The following is a 24,314-nucleotide window of genomic DNA, read 5'->3' as shown; positions in this document are numbered from 1 at the left end:
TGTGCGGGAATCAGAGCAGGAGAGGCAGGAAGGGATCCTGTGAAGCTTGCATGTTTGGTTTTGCCTGCAAACTTGGAATAAATCCATGATCTACATTTTTTGACGTTTTGGACCTTTTTGTACTGCGTAAACCAGAAACCCACAGTGCGTCAAGTGACTATTTGAGTTATGTTTATTTTTAGTTTGGTCACCTTTAAGTCAAAAGTTTTTTCCATTATTTTCACAGTCACTACACTCCCGTTCTATGGATATACGCGGATCTCGAGTGATCTGAATAGCGTCCGAAAGACGCTGACTTTCACCAAAATGTTATCATGAATAAGGTCCAGGTTTAAAAAAAAACCAACTAACTTCCCCTTTAAATTAACTTCAAAGTAGAGAGCGTGTTTTGTAAACCAAGAGCACGATTGTGATGGTTAATACTTCTATACTCGGAGTTGGTTGCAAGCTTGTCTCTACACTCGAGGAAGTTTTGCGTAACATCTCTCTGTCTTTTCCTACAACAGTGGAAAATGAACTACAAAAAGTTTTCAGAGCAGAGTTAAGTCACACTATTCATGGAAAAGTAGCTGGAAACATCTACATTCTCAAAGCAACCTTTGGTTATTTTTTAACCTTTATTCAATCCAGAAAATAAACCCAGAGGAGCAGGCAGCAGTTCAAGCAGTAGGTACTACACAAGAGTACACACAATATTCAGTGAGAAATATACATAAATGAAGTACATATATGTGTATATTGTAAAGGTTAAACTTCAACAATCTTGTACATTAAAACTAAAAGAGATATCAGAATGATTATCAGAATAAATATCATAATGATTCCTTGTCTCAGTCACTGTGAGCCAAAAGAAAAAAACAATGTTCAATCATAACAATGGCTTTTTTTCCAACATGGTAAGCATATTTTACTCTGGATACATAGTTTTCATTGATGTAATCATACAAACTTTTATTTTGTGTGAAAAAAAAAAATTATTTGAAAAATAAATTTAAAAAAAATTAATGATATTATACAGCAATAGACATTACATTTTCTTTAAATATAGAATAAAATAAAATAAAAGAATTTCTGTTTTATAACTTCATGAGTCACAGTTCAAGGTAAAGTTAACAGACCAAATGGAACAATAGATTTATATATTCAAAGGCATTTTATGTATAACATTGAAAATGCTAAAAGTTTCACAAAACGTTTACAGTTACAGAACAGAAAATTTCAACCTAACACAATCAAAGGGTTATTGTTACTCTGCTTATGCAAACGGGGGCCATTATGGATCCATCCAGAGAAGTGGAAAAAAAGATACATCTACTCTGATTTGACTCCTGATGTCCTCATAGGAGTTGAACACAGTTTTTCCTCCATCTCTCTCTTCCTCTGCTTCTTGGTTGAGAGACAGATCCACAGGAAGATGGAGAAACCTTGGCACAGAGACACATGAATAGTTGAGATAGGGCTGATGTGAGACACATAAGAAATTGTTAAAACCTTCATACAAGCATAAGTCAAACCAAATAAACAAACTGACATCAGACCTTGTAAGGAGTTGAGGATGCAGAAAAGGTAAAGGATCAGGTAGTTGACAAATCCAGATCCCAGGAATGCCAGGCCCCAGGTGGTCCCCATCAGGCTGGTAATACCCAGCAAAGTGAGGCCACTCTTGCACGATGCACTGAACCTCTGCGCATCTCCCCATGACTTTCCTTTGGTCTCAGCTTTAAACTTTGAGTTATTCTTCAAGACTTGTTTCATTTTACAAATGCGAGAGGCAACTGCCATCAATATGCCCGAGTTAAAGATAAATATTAGTGAAAAATATACCAGGTTCACTGAATAGAAGAAGGAGTCATCTGTGATCCAGCAGCTGTAAGACACAGTGGGAATTTCAGATTGAGATCAACAGAAGTCTGATCTTTGCTGTTAGTCAGTCTGCCGTAAAACCCCTAGAATCTCTCTTTTCATATTATCCAGTGCAGACTTTAAATAAAGAAACACATGTCAGAGTTTCCCAACATGCAACATAAATAATCATACTGCTGAAAACTCTAGCCAGTACATTCATTTTTTTGCAGAGAAAGTTGGGAAGAGAAGGAAATGCAAAATGTTGTTCTAAAAATTAAAAAAAAACATACAAAAATAATGCATGATCTCGACAAAAGAAGCAAACTGCAACTCAGCTGTTGGATAGATCAGATCATAATTTAGTATGGATAAACTTGGGTTCATATGAATGCATATTCAGATGCATTTTGCTCATGGTATTGAGGAAAATAATCAAAAAGTACTTACATTGCGTTGGTTTGGTTGGTATCAGACATAGACAAGTGGGTAACGCCGTAGAATTGTTTGAAGTCTTTCAGTCCCAAAGAGGTTGCTACAATAACAGCAGGAAACCCTAGCCGCAGTTATACACACACAGACAAGGTTTGACACAATGTTAACTAATGTATTAATGTGCAACATTTATTTAAAAGAACAATCTGTATAAGACAGATTCAATATATAAAGTACACACAATATAGAATTTAATAAAAACAATTACATGTGCACAAAGTGAAGGGATCCCATTTATTTTCAAATTAGCTTATGGTTCTGTAACTTTCGGTGAAAAAGAGGCCCAGAAGGTTTTTTTCCAAAAAACGTACATAAACATTGGATTTTCCCACTGTGACCTCATAGGTTGTGGACTATGTTACCTTAAAGTTAGCGTTAGTTTAATTAGCAGTGTTTACCATAAGGTACATAAACTGTGATATTAACAGAGATTCTAATTGTCTTAGAACCTCTGTCTTACTGTCTAATAAATGATTGATTTATAGTCTTAGGGAACACCTGCACACTGATGCCGACAACATCATTATGACCTGAAGAGAATTTTCTTCACACAATGTTTCTTACAAAGTTATTGCTCCTCTGGCCGCTCCTGCAATGGCTTCACTTTCCAAAGCCCAATTGCATGATTCTTAAGTCATTTTCTCTTTTATTTTTTCAATAGATCTGGATAGAGTTCTTATGAGCAGTTAGCGTCTCCAGAGCACTCTCAGTTTAGAAAAACAGGGGGAGGGGGCTGATAAAGCTATGCTAGGTTCTACTCAAGATGAGGGCGGGAGAAGAGCAAATATTTGCCATGTAGAGGATCTCCCCAACCTTCCAATGACCAGTGTTAGATTCTAATCACTATTAGATTATCAAGTTGAGATGTTCAATTTATAGCAGTCAATCCAACTGTTTAAAAAGTCCTTGACTTATCCCCAGTTCAAAAAACTCTTTAAAGGTGACACTTAGATCTCTCCTTTACCTCTTAATCTTTCTTTCGCTGGGAGACTCAGTTTGCACAGAATCTCTTTAAAAGGTGTTCTTAAAGGTAGGATAGGAGATCCTGGATTTTGAGTCCAGCGAAGCTGCATTTTGAAAATACACCGGTAAAAAGTCCCAACCCTTTTCTTCACTTTTCCCCCGAAGGCACGCCTCTAGAGTACATGAACGCACACGAGCACGAAGGTGCACGAGCGCTGTTCTGACAGCAAGCATCGATCGTTGCCGTACTTAGTATATGCTAACTATACGTTAAATAATGCTACACTGTAAAAAAAATGTAATTTTACAGGAAATATTCTGTAATTTTTCACAGATTTTTCCTGTTTTCCAATAAAACAATGGAATTCCAGTAGATTTACAGATATTTTTTAGTAATTTTAGGTTTTATGTTTAAAATTACAGTTAATTATCCGTAATGTAAGATTACATTAATATTATGTTTTTTAATGACAATTTATTGTATTTGTACATCTTTATCTTTAATTTTACATACAATTTTCTGTATGTTTTTACGGGTTTATCACCATTTTCCTTAAAACAATGTAATAACTGTAAATTAACGGATACTAGTAGTAATTTCAATATTTACCTTTAGAATTACATATAATGACCAATAATATAATATACATTATTTCAATGTTTTTTACAGGTAATTTAACATGTTTCTTTCATATTCAAATGTAATTTTACATCAAATGTGATGTAATTTTACAGATCTTTCCTAATAATTTTAATCAAGAAATGTATATAAAATTACAGAAATCTATAGTTATTTCCACAAAATTTCAGGTTACTTAGCATTTACTTGAAGTGATTTCATGTTTTTTAACTGTTCATTACTGAAGAAATACAATTGAAAATGTTATTTTACGGAACGTGTGCCTTAAATAATGCAGTTTTACAGAAAGAATTCCGTATTATTACAGGTTTTAACCTGTAATAATAGTGCTGACCAATGTGCTGACCAACATATCATTGGGGTCATCAGGTGGGAACCTCTTTTCATTAGTGTTTCGTCTAGTTGCCTTAATTTTTCTTCAATACCTGTAGCTAAGCCTCTTAATACTTAGTTATGTCGCCACGTATACCAGCCTTGTGACAGACTAACCTTACAACCTGACAAAATATGCCCTAGAGTTGCAGTACCTGAACATAATGAACATAACGGGTCTCCATTTACCCAGAGTTTTAGGTTCTGGGGAGATGGCAATACTTCATATGTTGCCCCTATCAAAAATCTAATACTCCTTTCCTACATACTCCACAGCTCTTTCCAACTAAGCTTTTTCTTCTCTACACCTTCCCAATTCAACCACCGTCCCTGCTTAGCCTGAGCCACTGCCTTTGTGCCCCATAACATTTCCTCCTGTCTACGAACCTGCTCAGCAACTAGCTTTCTCTTCTCCTTGGGACCTGCTCTACTCCCCGGGCCAAGCCCCAAGCCTCCCCGGCCTATTTGCACATTACCCACAATCTCTGCATGTCTAAGAGCAACCACTACAGGCACTGTAGTAAACATTTGCTACATCCAGAAATATAACATGCAAGTCTTTCTTCTCAATCTTGGCTGTCTGAATCTGATGCCAAATCATGCTAGTGTGCTCTAAACACCCTGTGAAACCTGGTATTCCTGCCTTCTGCACAGCAGTATCTATTAAGCTGAAAACCCTAGTTCACAGCTACAGAAGTTGTTTTTTTCCCCTTATATTTTATTTGACTATATTCACTACACTGTAACTTGGTAAAACTCTGTCAGTTTAACTGGTCAAAATGCATGGTAGAATGTAAATAACTACTATGCCCTGGACATAATTTTATTTGTGTATATAAATACGTATGGTTGTCCTTTACTTTGATTCAAAGTAAAAGACTGAGGAAGAGTGTCATGTGTAATGTAAAGATACTGCATTTGAAAAAAAAAAAAAACAACTCATTGTGTACCAGTTGTATGCAGAATGTTTGTTATAATGTTAAAATAATAATGATAATATATATATATATATATATATATATATATGTTAGGGAGAAGGAGTTGCAATATTTCCTTTTTTTAAATAATAATAATGTGTGTGTGTATATAATATATAATAAAAATAAAATATTTTCATTTATGTATTTATTTTCATTAGAAACCCACTTCATTCACTTCATGCAATCAATCTATGCAGATTTTTCTGTTCAAATTTCAAAGTTGGCGCCTATTTCCAGTTAGCTTCGTCCCGCCCAAAACGACCAACCGGCCAAGTTTGAAGAACACAACGCTCCATCAAACAGGTTCGTAGCGGGCATGTCATGAGTCAATCACATGAAAGAGACGTGCCCTAATAGGAATTGGGCTCATGATCTCCAAGGAGGAGTATGAGACACCCGCAATGGACAACCAAACGCCTTTATAGGTAAGTGTCCCAGATAACGCATGTGAACGATATTTTAATTCATTTTCATACCTTGAGTGGACAGCCTTGAAGCTAACGTTAGCATCCCTCTGATAAATTGTTACCATTATATAACCTGTTAGCAGATAACTATCGTTTTGTATAGTTTTGAGACTAAGTGACTGATGGCAACCAGGTCATTTTATTTGACAGCTGAAGTATTTATTGTAAACATGCGCTTTCGGTCAAAACCTTTTCTAACATGGCCAGATGTTAGTCGCAATTGTGTTGCTCTTTGCTGATATATGTTCATAAAAGTTGTTATCCGTGATATGAATCAAACTGCTGTATGCTGCTCTGTGTAATGTCCCACTCATCCTGCAAGTTTTTTTTTGTTTTGTTTAATTAGTTTTGTTCGAGCATTAGCATGCTAAATTAGCCTGTTCATTAGCCTGTTCCCTCGCAAGAGTCTGCTCTGTTTTTTCACCATAAAAGTTTATTTCTTTCTATCGCCCCAGGTGTGGAGATGTTTGTTTGTTTGTGTTTAAAATAATGTTGGTAATCTCTGGCTCTGCCCTGTACAAGTTTGTTGATGCTAAATTATACAGATGCCTGCTGAATGTGATATTAGTCTATTTGGATTTAAACGTTAAACTGAGATAGTGAAATGTGGGTTTTTAGGTTACCATATTAAGTTTGGTTGCCTAAATGTTGAATATATATTTTTTTTAAAGCAGAACTTTAAATACTGAAGCATTGAAAGCAGAAACTTAACCTGTTTAAAGGACCAGTGTATGTTATTTCTTGTAATTTAATTTTACTGTACTAAATTGATTATTTTATTGTAAGATTTAAGTTAAAAAGCCTTTTCTAGCTCACACACAGCTCACGATTTCTGTGTTTCTGTTTGTCACCGCAGTTGCCAAGTAAAGATTTAGAGATCCAGTCCTGACTCATACGTCTCCTTTCCAACTCGGGAAACAACAGAGACATACAATGGAGATGGGTTACATATATTTAACATATGATAGAGGATGACTCCCAGTGATAATGACTACTCAACCCAATGAGACACAACAAAGACTGTGCTTCTCTTGAGTGGAATTACTGTCCTATTTCCTTGGAGATGGTAAGGACAAATAACATTTTTCCAATCCATAAAACTAGATTCGAGCTTGCAATTAAAGCCTGTGCAGATGGACATACTTGCTACCTGTCTCAGGGGAGATGCACTGGCTGTCATTACCACCAGAGGTGCAGCAAGACTACGATGACTATAGATAAATTACATTTTTGGTACATGTTAATTTGTGAGCTTTTATTAGCTTTGGACAGAGCCAGGCTGACCTTTTTTCTCCTGTTTCTCCATATGTGTGTGCGAGCTGCTCGTATTGATGTCATGCCTGTAAAAAAGCAGACTTCGACCTGGAGAAGGTAAGACCATATTTATTTCTCTGTAAAACTCAGTATATAACTGCATGAATCTATTTCGGAAAGAGAAGTGTTATCGAGATCTGTGATTGACATGTTTAAAGTTTTAATTTGAGCAAATCTTACCCCAGCAGCCCAGCAAGTGAACAGACCCCAGCAGCCCAGCAAGTGAACAGACCCCAGCAGCCCAGCAAGTGAACAGACCCCAGCAGCCCAGCAAGTGAACAGGGGTCGGGAACCGTAAGTCGCCATCGGTTCCCTGTTGTAGTCGCCATCGGAAAGAAAAACACCGCGATTGAGAATGCGCCGTTGTGCATCGCATTTGTGCAATAAGCAGCTCATCACAAATTAAATATACGAAATATAGAGGGACGTAGCTTCATCTTGCTCTTCATTCACCATTTTCTCGAATGCCTGAGTTTGGTGTTGAAGGGGTCAACCGGAAGTGGCTCTATCGATTTTGGAAGTAAAACACTATATTGAACAATTATATAAAGTAACTGCTGAATACCTTACATTTACAGAGATTGCTTGTGTTTTTCTTTCTTTTAGTTATTCACTGAAATAACTAATACTGTAAATGTGCAGAAATTCCTATTTGATTAAAGATGCATATTTAGTTTATACATGTGTCACTGTTGTTTTACTTGGGGAAACCACATTTATGCAGCAAATCAGTGTAGATGGACAAGACGGTTTCATGAAATGACTACTAAATACCCTTAATTTACAGGGATTGGCCTTAAATACAGCGATCTTTGATGTATTTTTAATGTACTCTGCTTTTTTACCCACTGTCCAATGAACATTTTTAAATCTTGTAATTCTTTAAAATTACAGAATAATACTGTAAATGGGCAAACGTTTATCATTGGTTTAATGCATTTATAGCATTTTTATACATTATTTCTCAGTCATTGTACATGAAAGAACAATATTTAAACAGGAAATTACTCTAGATAGATGAGGCCATTCCATGAAAAAAATACTAAAATACCCTTAATTTACAGGGACTGACCTTAAATGTAGCTATTTTTAATGTATTTGTAATGTATTTAGCTTGTTTTTCCACTGCCTAATGGTTGTTTTTTTATATACAAATTCTCTAAAATGACAGATTAATACTGTAAATGGACAGACATTTACCTTTAGTTTTATGAACCTAGTTCGTTTTTATATGTTAAAACTTTGTTATTGTACATGGAAAACATAGTATTTTAACATGAAATTACTGTAGATGGACTGGGCTGTTTCCTAAAATAAATGATGTATACCGCAAAATTACAGAGATTAATCTGAAAGTTATCTTATTTTAATGTTTTTTGACATAAAATGTATGTTATTTTACAGTATGATGGCATTCATCAACTATAATATACTGTATTTTAAGTCGTTTTGACTGTAAAATTTATTCTGTATTTTTACAGTTATTGTATGTAATTCTGTGATCCAGTTATTTACTGTAAATTTACGGTATCCGTTTGGAATCTTTGCTGCCAGAGCTTTTACCGTTTTTTTACAGTGTAGGTGCTAGCCAAGCTGGCTCTTGTTTAGCTTCCTGCCAAGCTTCGTTCACTGAGCAGGGTACGCGCACAGGGGGAAGGAGGGGGAGGAGGGGGGAGGAGGGGGGAGGAGGGGGAGGGAGGAGCAGATTGCAGTTTGATAGACGGCATCAGTATCCAATCATTGTGAACGGTCCGTTCACAATGATTGGATACTGTTTTTCCTAGATGTACGTTCTAGAGGCCACTAAAACTTTTCATATTTGTGTCAAAACTTTTAATTAATTGGTTGCAATGAGGGTGTGAAGAGTATTTCAAGCAATATGTAAAAAAATGTTCCAGAAAAAGATCCCCTACCCTGCCTTTAATGGCAGAAAATTATTAAGACATTTACAGCATAAAATTCAACCATTTCCAAGGATACTGTCAATTACCTTACACTCATGCATAATAACATCCCAAAAATCATACGTAATCATAATATTATGCTACAATATCACATAACAATATTGCTTTAACTGTTGTCTCTGACAATGGCAAAAAAGAACACAAACAAACCAAGCAAGTTTTTGTATTTTCAAGAATACCAACCAACTGGATGTGGAATATTTTTTTTTCCCATTAATGAATCAGTCTTCACAAGTGCCTGAATCTGGATGCATGTACTGTCAATCATCCTACACTATAAATTGCACTTTATCAGACATGTAAGAGTAACTAAGACTCATGTGACTCATGTGAGTATCGTGCAGCTCACCAATAACTAGTGAACATAAAATTGTTAGAGAAGAACTCATAAGACAGATCTTTTAGTATGAAGCAGTAGTGCAATCATTAACTGTGAAAAGGCTAAAAGAGAGGTGAGTGGAGTGATCTGAATGTAAATGGTCTGAAAAGTCAGAAATAGAGTGCTGGTCAAACCTATCATACCGAATCAATTGCATGGGTTATCTCAGTCACAGAACACTCGTCCTGTCTCTGCATTCATTTCCTTCATTTGTTGTCAAAAACGCAGCCAGGAGCAGTTAAGAAACAGTTCGAGGGGACTTGCAATTTTTTTCTTTAAGTTAGCTGTAAAGTTCTTTTATGTGGAGGATGCATATAGAATCCTTAACTTGTACTATCATTTTTTCATAAATGTCTATGGCTCCCTCATTGGTATCAAACACCAGCCTGGTTTTCTTTGACTAGTTTAACAAATCTGAAGCGATCTTTGGGAAAGTCTACAGAAAAATTAAAAGAAGGTGAGTGGTTTGAAACAAACAAACTAATCTGTGTAATGTCACCATAAGGAAGCAGTATAGGCTGCGTTTCAAGCAACTGCAATTCAGTAGATGAAGTAGTTGTCCTAAACGCTTACCTCAAGACAAAATAAAACAACAACTTGACATCCACAAGAGGAAACTGGAGACAGATAGTCAAACTAACCCCCTCAGAGTTGATGTATGTAGATAAGCCACAATCAATAGGTTGAGTTAGTCAAGGACTCAGACAAGACTTCGCTATTCACAAAATCAACGATTTTTATGCTCATGCAGTTCGAAAATTTAACTAAGATTAGAAATAGAAAATCAGAAAAGAAAAATCAAATATTTATTTCAGTGAAGTGGAAAACAATTAAAACTCACTGCTTTTCCTAAACTGATATTAAGGGTAGGATTAAATAGGTGTATCCTCTAAACTCTGCAAATGAAATTTCTGTGTTGTGCGCTTGTGGACGAAGCCTCGGTAGGATGTCTGGATTGGTAGGATGGAATCTTAGAGCACCCGAAAACAGACACAATTTACTAAGTTGTATCTATTCCCTTCTGTATCAATTGCAAAACAACTAAAAACCACCTTAAGCAAGTGTATAAACCTTTTCCCACCATTTCCATTCACCTTTCTTATCCATATATTTTTGATGCAAGTAAAAAAATTAAAAGAAAACCAAGCGTCTGATAAGTAACATTAGCATGTAATATTGCAGAACTCACCCCATCCAACAAGAGACAGTTTGAGCAGGTAGTACTTGTAGTGGGTGTTAAACACCTTTATCAGCAGTAGATAGAGGTGAAATGCCTCTATGGCCATCCAGGTGAAACAGCAGAGCAGGGAGTAATGCATGAGCGCTGCGACACACTCGCACACCCACTCTGAATTTACTAAGGCTCCCCACTCAGTCAGCAAGAAAGTTGTATTGAGCAGAAACAAGGCCCCGCTCAGGGAGACATGAATAGGAATGGAGTAGTCCATTTTGTGGTTCCTGAGGAGGAGAAACGAGAACATACGGTGATGATGTATGTCTAGACAGTCCACAGGTAAGATAAGACACCATTTCCTAGTGTGCAACTGCTGCCTTATGAGCTTTAATTACAGATATCTAAGCTCTGTAACTCATTAGTTTAACTTTGTTTGCTCTACAGGTGACGGTTAAATCAGTTTTACAAAGCTGTATGAGGAAGTTAAAGGGCACACCACTGTTAGAGTTCACAAATATACACGAGTGTTACATTTAAAGGGTGTGTACCTACCTGTTAAATACATATGTCACGAGGGACAAAGCACAGAAGAAAGCTGATAGGCCACAGCCTATATAACTTATGTATGACAATATTTCCCAGTGGGCTTTCGCAATAGGTTCTCTAATCTGCATGAGAAAAATATGGGAAAGATCATAGAAAAATGTCAAACAGCACTTATTGTTTGTTTGTTGTCTGTGTAATTCATTCTTGTTACCAGCAGGACAGCGAAGGCTGTTGTATGGTTGCAGCTGCAAATGATATTGGTTTCGTTGTTTTGGGTCTTACATCCACCTGTTTTCCAGGCCCAATCTGAAACCAGAAAGAACATACAGCAAGTTAGCTTCTTAAACTAAGCCAAATTTTTCATAAATGAACTTATATATGGGCAGATGCATTGTTTCTGTACACCTTTTCAAACTGAAGTACAGTGGAAACCGCTTATAGTGGTCACGGGTATAGTAATCAACCGCTTATATGGATCAAAAGGCTTGGGACGGAATCATCTCTATACAAATGCTGTTTAAATAATTTGTTTATAGTGATCTAGAAATCCGCTCATAATGTTCATTTTTGGCCATTTTATGAATGTAAACATGTGCAAAAATAATTTTAAAACTACGTGTAGCTATTTTATTTTTTACTCCATTGATTCCTTTCTGGACGTCTGCTTCTGCCTCGCTAGCTAACGTAACGAGTTGACACCGGGCAGCAAGCGCGCAATCATGGCTGGAAAAAGGAAGTCATGGAGGAGCATGTGTCCGAGGATGGGTGCTGGAGAGCGGATTGAATGCGCGTGTGATCGCTGGAAGCTCCAGGCTGGTTCTTGTAAGATGGAGGCCGGTGTTCATTCGATTTCTCCTACTTGTCAAGAATTGCTACTTTGTGGTTTTGCGCATGCGCCGAGCCGATTTTCTAAGTTTCGTTTTCACGCCAACTAGCACAAATCGACAGAACACCGGCACGGAGGAGCATAGATCCGAGCAGGGGTGCTGAAAGGCGGATTGAATTCAAACTTTATTTTCTGACTTGTAAGAAAAAAAATGCACCGGCGGCACAGCAGAGAATAAGTTACGTACTGTATTTGAGTTAGCCTACAGTATGTCTGCGCACTGCGCAGTACTGTAATTAAACTTGCATGATAATAAAATTCAGTAAATGCTGAAGCTATCCGTTTCATTTAATTTTTCTTATTGAAAAACGATACAAATGACATTTAGATTATATTCTCCATAAAAAATAAGTGAAATACCTGTACTGTAATGCAACTTCGGTTTTAGTAATCAACCGCTTATAGTTTTCAAATTGGCTCTGGACCAACGTGATCACTATAAGCGGTTTCCACTGTAATCTATTTTCAAAATTCAAAGAATCCTAAGTAACCAAAACTGTTTTCACGAAAAGCTTTCTTGTCCTTGCAGCAAATTAGGATGTTGTCCTGTCCATGCTTCATAAACTTCATATAGCATATCTACAGCACGTGATGTACACCAAACTTGTGCATTTTAAAGACAGTTGGTTGGAAATTGACATGACTAATGTTAGTCGAATATAATCTATGCCCAAAACTAGAGGCGAGAAAGTGTATAAAATTGTTGAAAATATAAACATATAAAGATTTTAATAAGACATGTAGCCATAAAATGTGAAGAGAGGGGCAGAGCTGTCAACTGATCACCACCTGGTGGTGAGTTGGCTCCGCTGGTGGGGGAGGAAGCCCGTCAGACCTGGCAGGCCCAAACGTATTGTGAGGGTCTGTTGGGAACGGCTGGCGGAATCCCCTGTCAGGAGGAGTTTCAACTCCCACCTCCGGCAGAGCTTCAACCATGTCCCGGGGGAGGTGGGGGACATTGAGCCCGAATGGGCCATGTTCTGTGCCTCCATTGTTGAGGCAGCCGACCGGAGCTGTGGCCTTAAGGTGGTCGATGCCTGTCATGGCGGCAATCCCTGAACCCGCTGGGTGACATCAGTGGTGAGGGAAGCCGTCAAGCTGAAGAAGGAGTCCTATCGGGTCTTTTTGGCCAGTGGGACTGGAAGCAGCTGATGGGTACTGACAGGCCAAGCGGAACGCAGCCTTGGCGGTTGCTGAGGCAAAAACTCGGGCTTGGGAGGAGTTCGGGGAGGCCATGGAGAATGATTTCCAGACGGCCTCAAAGAGTTTCTGGCAGGAACCTGGCAGGATCGGCAGGATCCTGGAGGGTGCATGGGAGTTCGCCCATGTGTACATGTGTTTTGTGGACTTGGAGAAGGCGTTCAACCGTGTCCCTCAGGGACTCTTGTGGGGGGTGCTCCAGGAGTATGGAGTGCCTGACCCCTTGATATGGGCTGTTCGGTCTCTGTATGACCAGTGTCAGAGTTTGGTCCGCATTGCCGGCAGTAAGTCGGACATGTTGGACTCCGTCAGGGCTGCCCTTTGTCACCGATTCTGTTCATAATTTTTTTTTCAGAATCGGGTCTCTGCTTTTTGCGGACGATGCGGTTCTGTTGGCGTCGTCGGGCCGTGACCTTCAGCTCTCACTGGAGCGGTTTGCAGCCGAGTGTGAAGCGGCTGGGATGAGAATCAGCACCTCCAAATCTGAGACCATGGTCCTCGGCCGGAAAAGGGTGGAATGCTCTCTCCGGGTTGGGAATGAGATCCTTCCCCAAGTGGAGGAGTTCAAGTATCTCGGGGTCTTGTTCACGAGTGAGGGACGAATGGAGCAGGAGATTGACAGGCGGATCGATGCGGCGTCTGCAGTGATGCGGGCTCTGCACCGGCCCGTCGTGGTGAAAAAGGAGCTGAGCCAGAAGGCGAAGCTCTCGATTTACCGGTCAATCTATGTTCCTATCCTCACCTATGGTCACGAGCTGTGGGAAGTGACTGAAAGAATGAGATGGCGAATACAAGCGGCCGAAATGAGTTTCCTCCGCAGGGTGTCTGGGCTCTCCCTTAGAGATAGGGTGAGAAGCTCGGTCATCCGGGAGGGGCTCGGAGTAGAACCGCTGCTCCTCCGCATCGAGAGGAGTCAGATGAGGTGGCTCGGGCATCTGGTTAGGATGCCTCCTGGACGCCTCCCTGGTGAGGTGTTCCGGGCCCGTCCCACTGGGAAGAGGCCCTGGGGAAGACCCAGGACACGTTGGAGAGACTATGTTTCTCGGCTGGCCTGGGAACGCCTCGGGGTCCCCCCAGAAGAGCTGGAGGAAGTGGCCGGGGACAGGGACGTCTGGGTTTCTCTGCTCAAGTTGCTGCCCCCGCGACCTGATCCCCGGACAAGCGGAAGATAATGGATGGATGGATGGATGGATTTTAATAAGAAATGTAGCCATAAAATGATCAGTGGGTTAAATATAAGCATGTTCAAACAAGTAGCCTGTCTTTTAAAAACCCGACAGGGTTTCAACATTTTGTACCCAGACCGGGAGCAGGTTCCACACTCTGAACTTGGAAATTCTGGGGACCATGGGTGAGGCTATGCTCCAAGAGCGAAGATCTCCAGTGGGAAAATAGGGAACGATAAGATCCTTATAAGTAAGGAGCCACTTTAGAGATGCCAACACAGGAGAAATGTGATCTCTCGTTGTGGTCACAGTCATTGCTCTGGCTGCAGCATTCGGGGTCAACTGAAGGATATTAAGTTTGAAGTTAAGATTTCATTGCAGCAATCTAACTTTGGTATTATGAATGCTTGAACTAGTTTTCCACAGTTGAAAACATATTCCTAATTTTGGTAATGTTTCACTGGAAAAGGAAGGCCACCATACAGACCTATTTAATATGAATGTTAAAAGACAAATCCTGATTGAAAATAACTCCACGACTACTCACAGTAGTACTAGAGGGCAAGGTAATGCCATCCAGAGTAAGAATGCAGTGGGATAGAGACTTTCTAAGGTTTTGGCTTGGATTCAAAAGTAGGACACTTTCGGTTATCCAGACTTTTATATCTAAAAGGATGGAATTTTTTTTATTACATCATTTTAGAGATGATGAAGTACAGAAGAGTTGAGAAGGGGCAGAACATTCTAGCTGGAACGGGGACACAAGGCCTTTACATATTTATATGTTTTGCCTTTCCAGGCAAGGTTCTTCAGATGTGAAGGAACATAATTTTCTTTTGAGTTTCTCATTGTTTCCTTTAAGACATGAAATTGTATATTGACCTGAGGAGGATATCTATTATGAGCAAACATGACACATCTATCCATTTGCAGCTAAAAATGACATACACTTACCGTATTCATCAAAATAGTGACACACTAAGTGTGATCTATTCTGTAAAAACACAAAATAGAGAGCTACATTACGTTTAAGAATGTCACACACTGCTCATTCAAACAAATGATTGCTTTCATTTCCTAAGCCAGCAGTTGATGACAACACAGACTAACATTAAGATCTAAAAACATACAGGCAAAAACATTCATACTTACATCTTTGTCTGTTTGAACGTCTCTAAAAATCATCTTTATTGGGGACTTGAGATTCTGCAGGCGTCGCTCCCCGGAAAGCTCTATCCTCAGAACTGTTGATTGGATATTCTCCTTGTTAAACTGAAATGGGGAAAGTCACAGTGCAGAGATGCAGGGAGAAGCTGGCTTTACATGTGTCTGGTTGTTTTTGTGTGTCTCTAAATAAATAGATATGAATTAAGAATCCATACTGGCAAAGACTCAATTTCAAAAGTAAATCATTCAAACATGATGATGTCAAAACTGTGGGTAAGATACAAGAGTATGTAGAATATAGAATATACCAGAAAGTGGCTGTGCTGCATGTAGCAGACAAATCCAATCTTCCTCTCCTTCTGTGGGATGGTGCGCAAAGTATTTACTGGCATCCAAATTTCAGGAAGAGATGACTCGTTTTGGGGCAGCAGCTAACAGTGGAAATGAAAAAAGGACATAAGGGCACTTTGTTGCCTTCCCTCCATACACAAAAAAAACAACTATGCTCATTTATAACCCTAATCAGGAAATCAACCCAACCAAAGTACTATTGATATTGTAAATGTAAAAAAGACAAGAGAAAATTTAATGCCAAACAGTCCAAATCATTCTTATTCCCTCTTAACACCACATCATCATCTACCGGATGAGCTTCTATCTTGATTGTGGGGCTGGCTCCTGTGCAGCTGAGAGCATCATCGCTTATGTTGACCACTTTCATTGAGACATCCTTCAGATTGTGGTTCACATGACTTGTGTTCTCAAGCTGGGATGTATTCATAATGCTGTGGATAATATGTTTTTCAGCTCTACAGAGGAAAAAAAGGCTGTTACATAAGATTGAAGAACCTTATCAACAAACAGACTTATCAGCAGAAACGTTCTTGAAGTTATTACAAATGATTCTGAGAAAGAGCCCTGAATATAAGTTCTATGGAACTTATTCATGGAAGTCCCTGCAATAAGTGTGACATCAAAAAGTGGCGAATGGTCGGCCGTTGCCGATCTTACAGTTGCAGTTGCCGTTTCCCCAATGGTCTGCCTCTGTTCTCAAATGGCAAAAGCCACCTCTCACTGCCTCTCAGTGGTTTGCCACTGTGGACTGGTCATCAGCCTGTTACATCAAAAACACCCCTTAAAGGGGAAGTTCGTTTTTTTTTTTTTTTTTAAACCTGGACCTTATTTCAGGCATAAAATACGTTCATCTACTCATAACAGTTTGGTGAAAGTCGGCGTCCTACGGATGCTATTTAGATCCGCGTGTATGTCCATATAACGGGAATGAACGGGGACATCGGCCGATTCACCGATATATGGATATAAGCGGATCTAAAGAGCGTCCTCCTTGAAAGCAAATTTTAAACAAAACAACACAACGACAAAAAAGTAACATCAAAGTATCCATCTATGCATTCATCATAATTGTACGATGTCTTTTGCAAAGACAGGCTTACTTGAAATTATTTAACAATAGCATGTGTCAAAAGCACATCACAAGGAATTACAAAAGACCACAGCAATGGCTAAGTATATATTTCTTTCAAACACGTGCTTCACGTCCACCGTGTGGATATCTCTGTGGAGACCTACGGCACCTTTTTTAATAAAGTCAAGTGGTTGGCATGAAATTAGCATATGAATTATTGATGTAACAGGCTGTTGAGCAGTCCACAGTGGCAAGCCACTGAGAGGGGGCACTTGCTAGTGAGAAGTGGCTTTTGCCGTTTTCCCTGAGAGCAGCGGGAGACCATTGAGGAATCAGCAATTGCTGATGTAGGATCAGCAAAGGTGCCGCTGCTGTAAGAGTGATTGACCATTAGCCACTTTTAGATCTCGTAGTCTCTCCACGCATGCAGGACTGTACTTACCACAAGTACCGACACTTACTTTATAAAGGCCTTCTTGACTTCATGGCTGGTACGGAAGAGTTCTGGACATGAATTTCTTATGTAGAAGAGTTTCATCATTTCTTCCGCGCCACAGCCCTGACAACTCAGAGTGTGTATTAGTGGCAAGATGGTAGAGTTTATGCACATGTATTGGTAGCAGTTGCTGTCTGAGAAGTAATATAATGATTAGGTGATGAAACATAACTGCACTGTAAAAAGAGTCGGCTACCTGTGGTGCCTGCATTGAATTAGCAGTTAAACATTGTCTGACATCATTAATCAACAATAAGCCATAATTACAAGCAAGTGCAAAAAGGGGTTGTTAGCATTTCATTTTAATAATGACAAACACCCTGCCAAGAGCAATGCAAATTACTGCATCAGTGCAAACAAGAAGACCAGTTAGCTCATTGTACTATCAGCACAGCTCCTCATGTGTTATTTCACAAACATTATCACACCGTGAGTGCATTTGTGACTGTGTTTACATCCTTTGGTCATAAAGTTGGTTGAGAATCTGCGTTCCATAGCAGGTGCTTTGGGACCATGGAAAACTTTTCATGAATTTATAACTATTGGTAGAAGTTCCCTAACTTTTTTTTTGTGTGTCTGTTGCTTAGGATGTGAGGACAATTCTAGTTATTGGTTTTCCCTTTGTATCGTCTTTTTAAACTTGTATCTACTTCTGAGAAGGAGCTTTTTCCACATGAAAGGAACCATCTGTGATGCAACCATGCTGTGATTAATCCAGATTACATCAGTGTACAGGGCTTGGTTGAAAATGCAATGCAACACAAGAATCCACCATTTTGTAAAAAAAAAAAACAGACATTGGTGAAATTTTGCTCATGTGAACAATTTCAAGGTAGCTTCTAAATAGTTAATTAAATCAATGAGCAATTTAAGAAATCACCATTTAGCATTCCTCTCTGGGATGAAAATACAACTAGGGGTAAACCCCCCCCAAAACATTAAGATATACTGTAAATCAAGGAGTTCCGCAGTCCCCATAAACACCAGAGAGCCTTTTCTGAGAAGGGAACGTTTTGGTCCGAACACACCTTTTAGTAAGAGGAGCGCTAAAACCAACACCTAACTTGGAACATGTTTAATAAAACCTTAGCAGCACATTTACAGGATTATCAAAAACCTATGTTGGAATTGAGATCATCAAACACTGCTGATACACACATAGGTACTGTGGTTTTTGTATAAGGCACAGTCAGAATTAAGCAACTGGCAAATGAGAAGACCAGTACTCATTCTTCCTGGGCGGTATTTATGACGGAATTTCTGGCAGTAAACGCAGAGTTTCATTGAATTGTCTATTGTACTGGGGTCAATTCTTGGACCTCTTCTGTTGAACTTGTATATGCTCCCTTTGGCTCAGATATTACAGAGCTTTAAAATCAATTATCACAGATATGCAGATGATACACAACTTTATGTGTCTCTGTCACCGGACGGCTGCAGCCCAGCAGACGTACTGTCAGTGTCTGGAGGAAGTAAACACCTGGATGAGAGAGTGAGAGAGTAAATGAAGACTAAACTGAGATCATTCTGTTTGGTAGCAAAAAAAAGAGGGTCAGCATTGGTAAATATCTTGAGACTCGGGCCCTTACAGTCACTGACCAGGTTCGTAACCTCGGAGTGTTGATAGACTCAGATCTGACTTTCAGCAGCCACATCAAAGCTGTCACCAAGGCAGCTTTTTACCATCTCAGAAACATCAACAGAATTAAAGGTTTTTTCTCCCAAAAAGACCAGGAGAAACTCATCCATGCATTCATCTCCAGTAGACTCGATTACTGTAATGCTCTTTTAACTGGATATTAAACATCTGCAGCTCATCCAGAACGCTGCTGCTAGAGTTTTAACCCGGACTAAGAGATCTGAACACATCACACCAGTTTTAAAATCTTTACACTGGCTTCCAGTCAGTGACAGAATAGATTTTAAAAGCCTGCTGATGGTTCACAAATCCCAGAACGGTTTAGGCCCAAAATACATCTGTGATATGTTCAGAGAATATAAAGCCAGCAGAGCTCTTAGATCCAAGGACTCAGGTCAGCTGGTCCAGTCCAGAGTCCAGACTAAACATGGAGAAGCAGCATTTAGCTGTTATGCTGCAAACAAGTGGAACAAACTGCCAGTGGAGATTAAACTTTCACCAAATGTAGACATTTTTAAATCCAGGTTAAAAACATTTCTTTTCTCATGTGTCTGCATGAAATCTGCACCGTATCTTTGAACTTATCTAGACTGTTGCTTGTTTTTAAATCATTTTAATTAATTTTAGTCAAAGTCAAATTTATTTGTATAGCACATTTCATGTACAACACAACAAGTATCAAATAATTAAAATTAATTTAAAAACAAGCAGAGATATTTAATTATCTTATTTGTTTCTCTTTCTATTCTTTTATGTATTTGTAATGCTTCTTCCACTCCCCGCTGCAATGCTTTTATTTTATGTAAAGCACTTTGAATCGTTTTGTACATGAAATGTGCTATACAAATAAATATGACTTGACTTGACTTGACTTGACTTGACTTGACTTCACTGGATCGGATACTGCCTCAGTTGGATTTTCAGGTCGGATAGGCTGGGTCTTTGCATTGAAAGCCTGGCAACCATTATACCAAAGCTGAAAGCCTTCTGAATCTTTTATTGCTCTAGTTACTAGCATGCCAAAGCTAATTGAAATATAGCTGCAAGCAGCGATGTAGGGGTCCTAGCAGAATGGCACAATAGGGAAGGCTTGGGCTGCTCAGGAAGGCGTCGTGAGTCCATGCAGCAAGTTTGGCATTGATACATCAAAGCATCGCAGAGATACGGCCAAATGTCCCATTTGCGAGTCGGCGCATAGTTTGATTGTCTGCCGCGGTTAAACGGAAGTGAAATAAAAAAATCCACATGATAATGTATGTGCGGCTTGGTCTGAAGATTCTATGTGCCAAGTCCCGTGGAGATTGGACAATCTCAGTGGCCTGAAATGCTTTTTGAAGGTTTTCGATTAAATTCAAAATGGCGGAAAACCCAAGATGGCGCAGATGACGTCATGAGGTGCGTTCACCCCGTCTGCATCCAGAGATTCCATTGGTACCTCAATTGTGACATTTGGACCAAGGGGCCCAAAGATATGAGCAAAAATGCATTTTTGCTACATATAGCGCCACCTATAGGCAAAACGTCACTAAACTTCGTTGGCCTCTTACCGTCCTAGTCACGAGTCTGTGTTGTAAGTTTGACATCATAACATCAAATGGTTGCCAAGATATGGCCTTACTTCCGGTTTGGCGGCGTCAACCTCGAGTTTGATTGGCTTTTATGGAAAATCGGAAGCCTAATTAAAAATTCCACACAATAACTTTTGTGCGGATTGGTCTTAAGAGTCTATGTGCCAAGTTTCGTGAAAATTGGACAATCTGTGTTACCTGAAATGCTTTTTTTAAGCTTTTTGATAAAATTCAAAATGGCGGAAAATCTAGGCATACGCAAATTGACGTCATAGGGTGCGTTGGACTCGTCATGATCCAAGAATTCCAACGATGCCTCATTTGTGAAATTTGGACCAAGTAGTCCAAAGTTATTAGGCTGAATGCACTTTGAACTTTGATGTGTTGGTGGCGCTAGAGAGTAAGCTCTTGGGGCATGAAATTTCTAGACTTTGGCTTTGGCACTTGGCTAATTACGTGTGCCAAATTTCACAACTTTTTACCATAGCGTTCATGGGGCTGCCATAGACTTCAATTGCAGCAGAAATTGATCAATAATAGGAAAAGCTACTAACTCAATGGGTTCCTGCAGCTTCGCTGCTAGGACCTAGCCTGGGAATTCCCATGCTGCTTTGCGCTCGATTTCATTCTCACTGCAAAGTCAGCCTGGAAACCACCGCCCTTATTTTTGCCAGAGTTTGGGAACCAATCACAGAACGGGGGGGGGCGGCGGCAGCAAGACGATGACGACGTCTATGCGCTACACCGAAGCTTGTAGAGTGTTAATTCAACATGACAGCGGACACAACGTTACCATTCAATGCAGCCTTAGAAAGTGTTTCGGAGTAGATTCACCCTAGGGTCATTTGAACCGTGACATCCAGCCAAGTAGCCCACCCGAAGTTTTTCCGATCTTGGCTGAACATCAGCTGAGTTACTGAGTTATCCCGAATAGCTTAGTACAAGCGCTAACGGACCCTGGCAGTATCTCCAAAATTACCACACTAAAATCACATGTCATGAAACCAAACTTCTACAGTAGTACAAATATGGTCTGTACTCACAAAACGATGCATTTGGAAGTTTGTACATAGTCCAGGAGTTTATTATTATCATCAACACAAGCCTGATAGCTTTTCTGCTGCTAAAGCTACGTCGACGTCACTTCTGGGAGCTTCAAAGTAAGATGAGGGTTGAGCTACTACTGTAGACAACAAAGCAAGGCTGCTCAATTTCTCCATTATTAAAATAAATTCACAACTCTACAACATAAAAATTCATGTAGAATATAGCATATAGGCCTACTTTGTTGTCAATTTAAGTAGCTTAGAGCGCAAGTTTACTTTTATTTTCCATTTTTTTCTTCTTCCTCGTCGAATTTCTGTCGTCATCTGGTATAAGTGATACAATTGGCTATGAATCGCGCGCAAAGCAGCATGGGAAATACCTGACGTCATTTGATAGACATTCGTAGTGCCCAATAAACGGCTCTAGGCATTCGTAAACCACGCCTCAAATACGAGAAAATGCACACCTAGTTCCCAGACCACCATCTCATCGAGATTGTGGACGCGTCAGCCAGGCTAGCTAGGACCCCCAATTAGCTCCAATCCACAGGGTCACCAGCTAAGAGAAACTAGTTGTTAGCCTCTGCAATGCTAACGCATTTGACATTCCAATTAATTGCTGCTTTCAATTACCGCCCAGGTAGAATGAGTACTTGCCTTCTTTTTTTTTTATATATATATATATATTTAAAGTGGCTTTGACGATTCACATCCAAATGCAACAAGATTGGCTAAAAAGATAATTACGTCCAAGTGTTTCCACCATTAATCTTTAGTGCAGCTCTATGGTAAATTCCAACAATAATTAATGCAAAAGGACTTTTTGCAGTCTTTTAAGACAGAAAAGACTTTCACTGGCAAAACCCATTAATAAATCTGTCCCACTGTGTGCCACAACTTAAAGTTGATCCTATTCTAAAAATGACGCAGGCTAAACTTTACGTGAGAGGCGGTTTACTTACATGTGTGTATGTCGTACTCAAATCTAGTGAGAGGTTCTCCCTTCACAGAAGCCGCCAAGCAGGCAGATGATTCATTGAACCACATCTCATTATCGTAGGTGCATACAAACAGGCAGGGAAGAGAATCGTTCTCGCATTTCACAATATTGTTCTTTTCATCGAGGATGACCCCATTGGTTGCAGCGATATTAAGGTCATAGTTTGAAATGTTGATACACACTAAGAAAAAAAAGGAAGAAAACACAACTCAAATTTTCATACTAACATAATCAACATCAATCCATCCATTTTTTTTACCCGCTGAATACGTCAATCAGGTCACAGGGGGACTGGAGCCTATCCCGGTGGTCAATGGGCAAGAGAAAACAACCACACACATGCTCACACTCACTCCTAAGGACAATTTTAGAGACATAAATGAACCTAACATGCATGTTTTTGGACAGTGGGAGGAAGCTGGAGTACCAAGAGAGAACCCACACATACACGAGCAGAACATGCAAACTCCACACAGAAGGACCCCAGCCGGGAGTTGAACCTGGAACCCTCTTGCTGTGAGGTGACGGTGCTAACCACCACACCACTGTGCAGTCCCCAACAATCAATCAATCAATTTATTGATTTTATCAACTTTTTTACTAGTTTATCCCATCATACGATAGCATTCCAATGTTCAATTCTGCTCTCTTTTGTCCTTTTTCATCAAACTCTAACAAAACTAACAACTTACCTTGTTCAGCCAGTGATTCATGCAGCAGCAGTAAGAGCAGTATGTTAACCATAGTTCCTTTTCTGAATGAATGGAATGAATAGAAAAAAGGAAAAAACAAATCATTCATTCAATCTAGACTTTGTTTTCATTTTATGGAAATACCTTTGCAAAGTCGAGGCACATTTTCTTTTGAACCTGGACATGATACATAATCAACACAAATTCAAGGTTACTCTTCATTTTTAAACCTCTAAGATAAGTTGCAAAGGTATAGGAAATAAAGTTGCCTGTTCTTGTGTTCTTTAAAACAGGAAAAGATTTTCAATTAATTCGAGCACAAACACTATGTGAATCCATAATACTCCGGAAATTAAGTGTAAGAAGTACAAACCTCACATAACTGCACTTAAAAGGAAATCTGAATATATCTTAAAAGACTTCATACAAACTGACCAACATGACATGATGTCACTCTCTTTCTTGATAAAAGTACGCCTGAAGGCTGCCAAAAAAAAAATCACCCGAACAAAGAAAAGGAAAAAAAACACAAACACTTACAAAAACATTCAAATGGAGCAACTCTTTCCTCTGAAGTACACCGGACAGACCAGATATCCCCGAGATGTGTTGGCTGGGTGAGCTGATGATTATCTGCAACAAAACAAAGTTCTTCTTGTGTTCTGTTCTATGGGAGGTATTTGTTTTATGCAAATATTCTTTTTAGAGCCAATATGACACCCGTAATGTGTCTATTTCTAGCACAAGGGAGAGTGCTGTGAGCTGTGGCATCATTCTGCAGTAAACAAGGTCTGACAAGAAGAAAAATGATCACATACAGCAACATCATGTTGTGCAGAGGAATTAGGACGGTATTGTTTCCAGCTGTTACTGTTCACATCCAGCACCCCAA

General features: G+C 39.4%; 1 protein-coding gene across 1 annotated transcript; it reads right to left on the bottom strand.

Moving 5' to 3' along the window:
* Positions 1-570: 570 nt before the first annotated feature.
* Positions 571-24,031, bottom strand: LOC142384155 (adhesion G-protein coupled receptor G5-like). Its single transcript, XM_075470162.1, has 14 exons — positions 23,963-24,031; positions 23,423-23,484; positions 22,693-22,911; positions 17,443-17,611; positions 16,199-16,364; positions 15,864-15,986; positions 15,541-15,660; positions 15,343-15,382; positions 11,348-11,442; positions 11,143-11,258; positions 10,606-10,874; positions 2,293-2,398; positions 1,539-1,867; positions 571-1,424 (listed from the first exon to the last, which is right to left on the bottom strand). The coding sequence occupies exons 1-14, from the start codon at positions 23,968-23,970 to the stop codon at positions 1,312-1,314; spliced, it is 1,935 nt and encodes a 644-aa protein (XP_075326277.1). The 5' UTR covers positions 23,971-24,031; the 3' UTR covers positions 571-1,311.
* Between the last annotated feature and the right edge of the window lie 283 nt (positions 24,032-24,314).

Source organism: Odontesthes bonariensis, chromosome 1, assembly GCF_027942865.1.
Source record: "Odontesthes bonariensis isolate fOdoBon6 chromosome 1, fOdoBon6.hap1, whole genome shotgun sequence".
NCBI lineage: Eukaryota > Metazoa > Chordata > Actinopteri > Atheriniformes > Atherinopsidae > Odontesthes > Odontesthes bonariensis.
This window is presented reverse-complemented; position numbering and strand designations above follow the sequence as displayed.

What these genes read in the sequence shown, in the direction of transcription:
- LOC142384155 (XM_075470162.1), bottom strand. An exon ending in TCACTATTTTGATGAATACG is followed by an intron (nt 11,443 to 15,342) that starts GTAAGTGTATGT and finishes TTCTGGTTTCAG; the next exon opens with ATTGGGCCTGGAAAACAGGT. An exon ending in GTGACATATGTATTTAACAG is followed by an intron (nt 10,875 to 11,142) that starts GTAGGTACACAC and finishes TCTCCTCCTCAG; the next exon opens with GAACCACAAAATGGACTACT.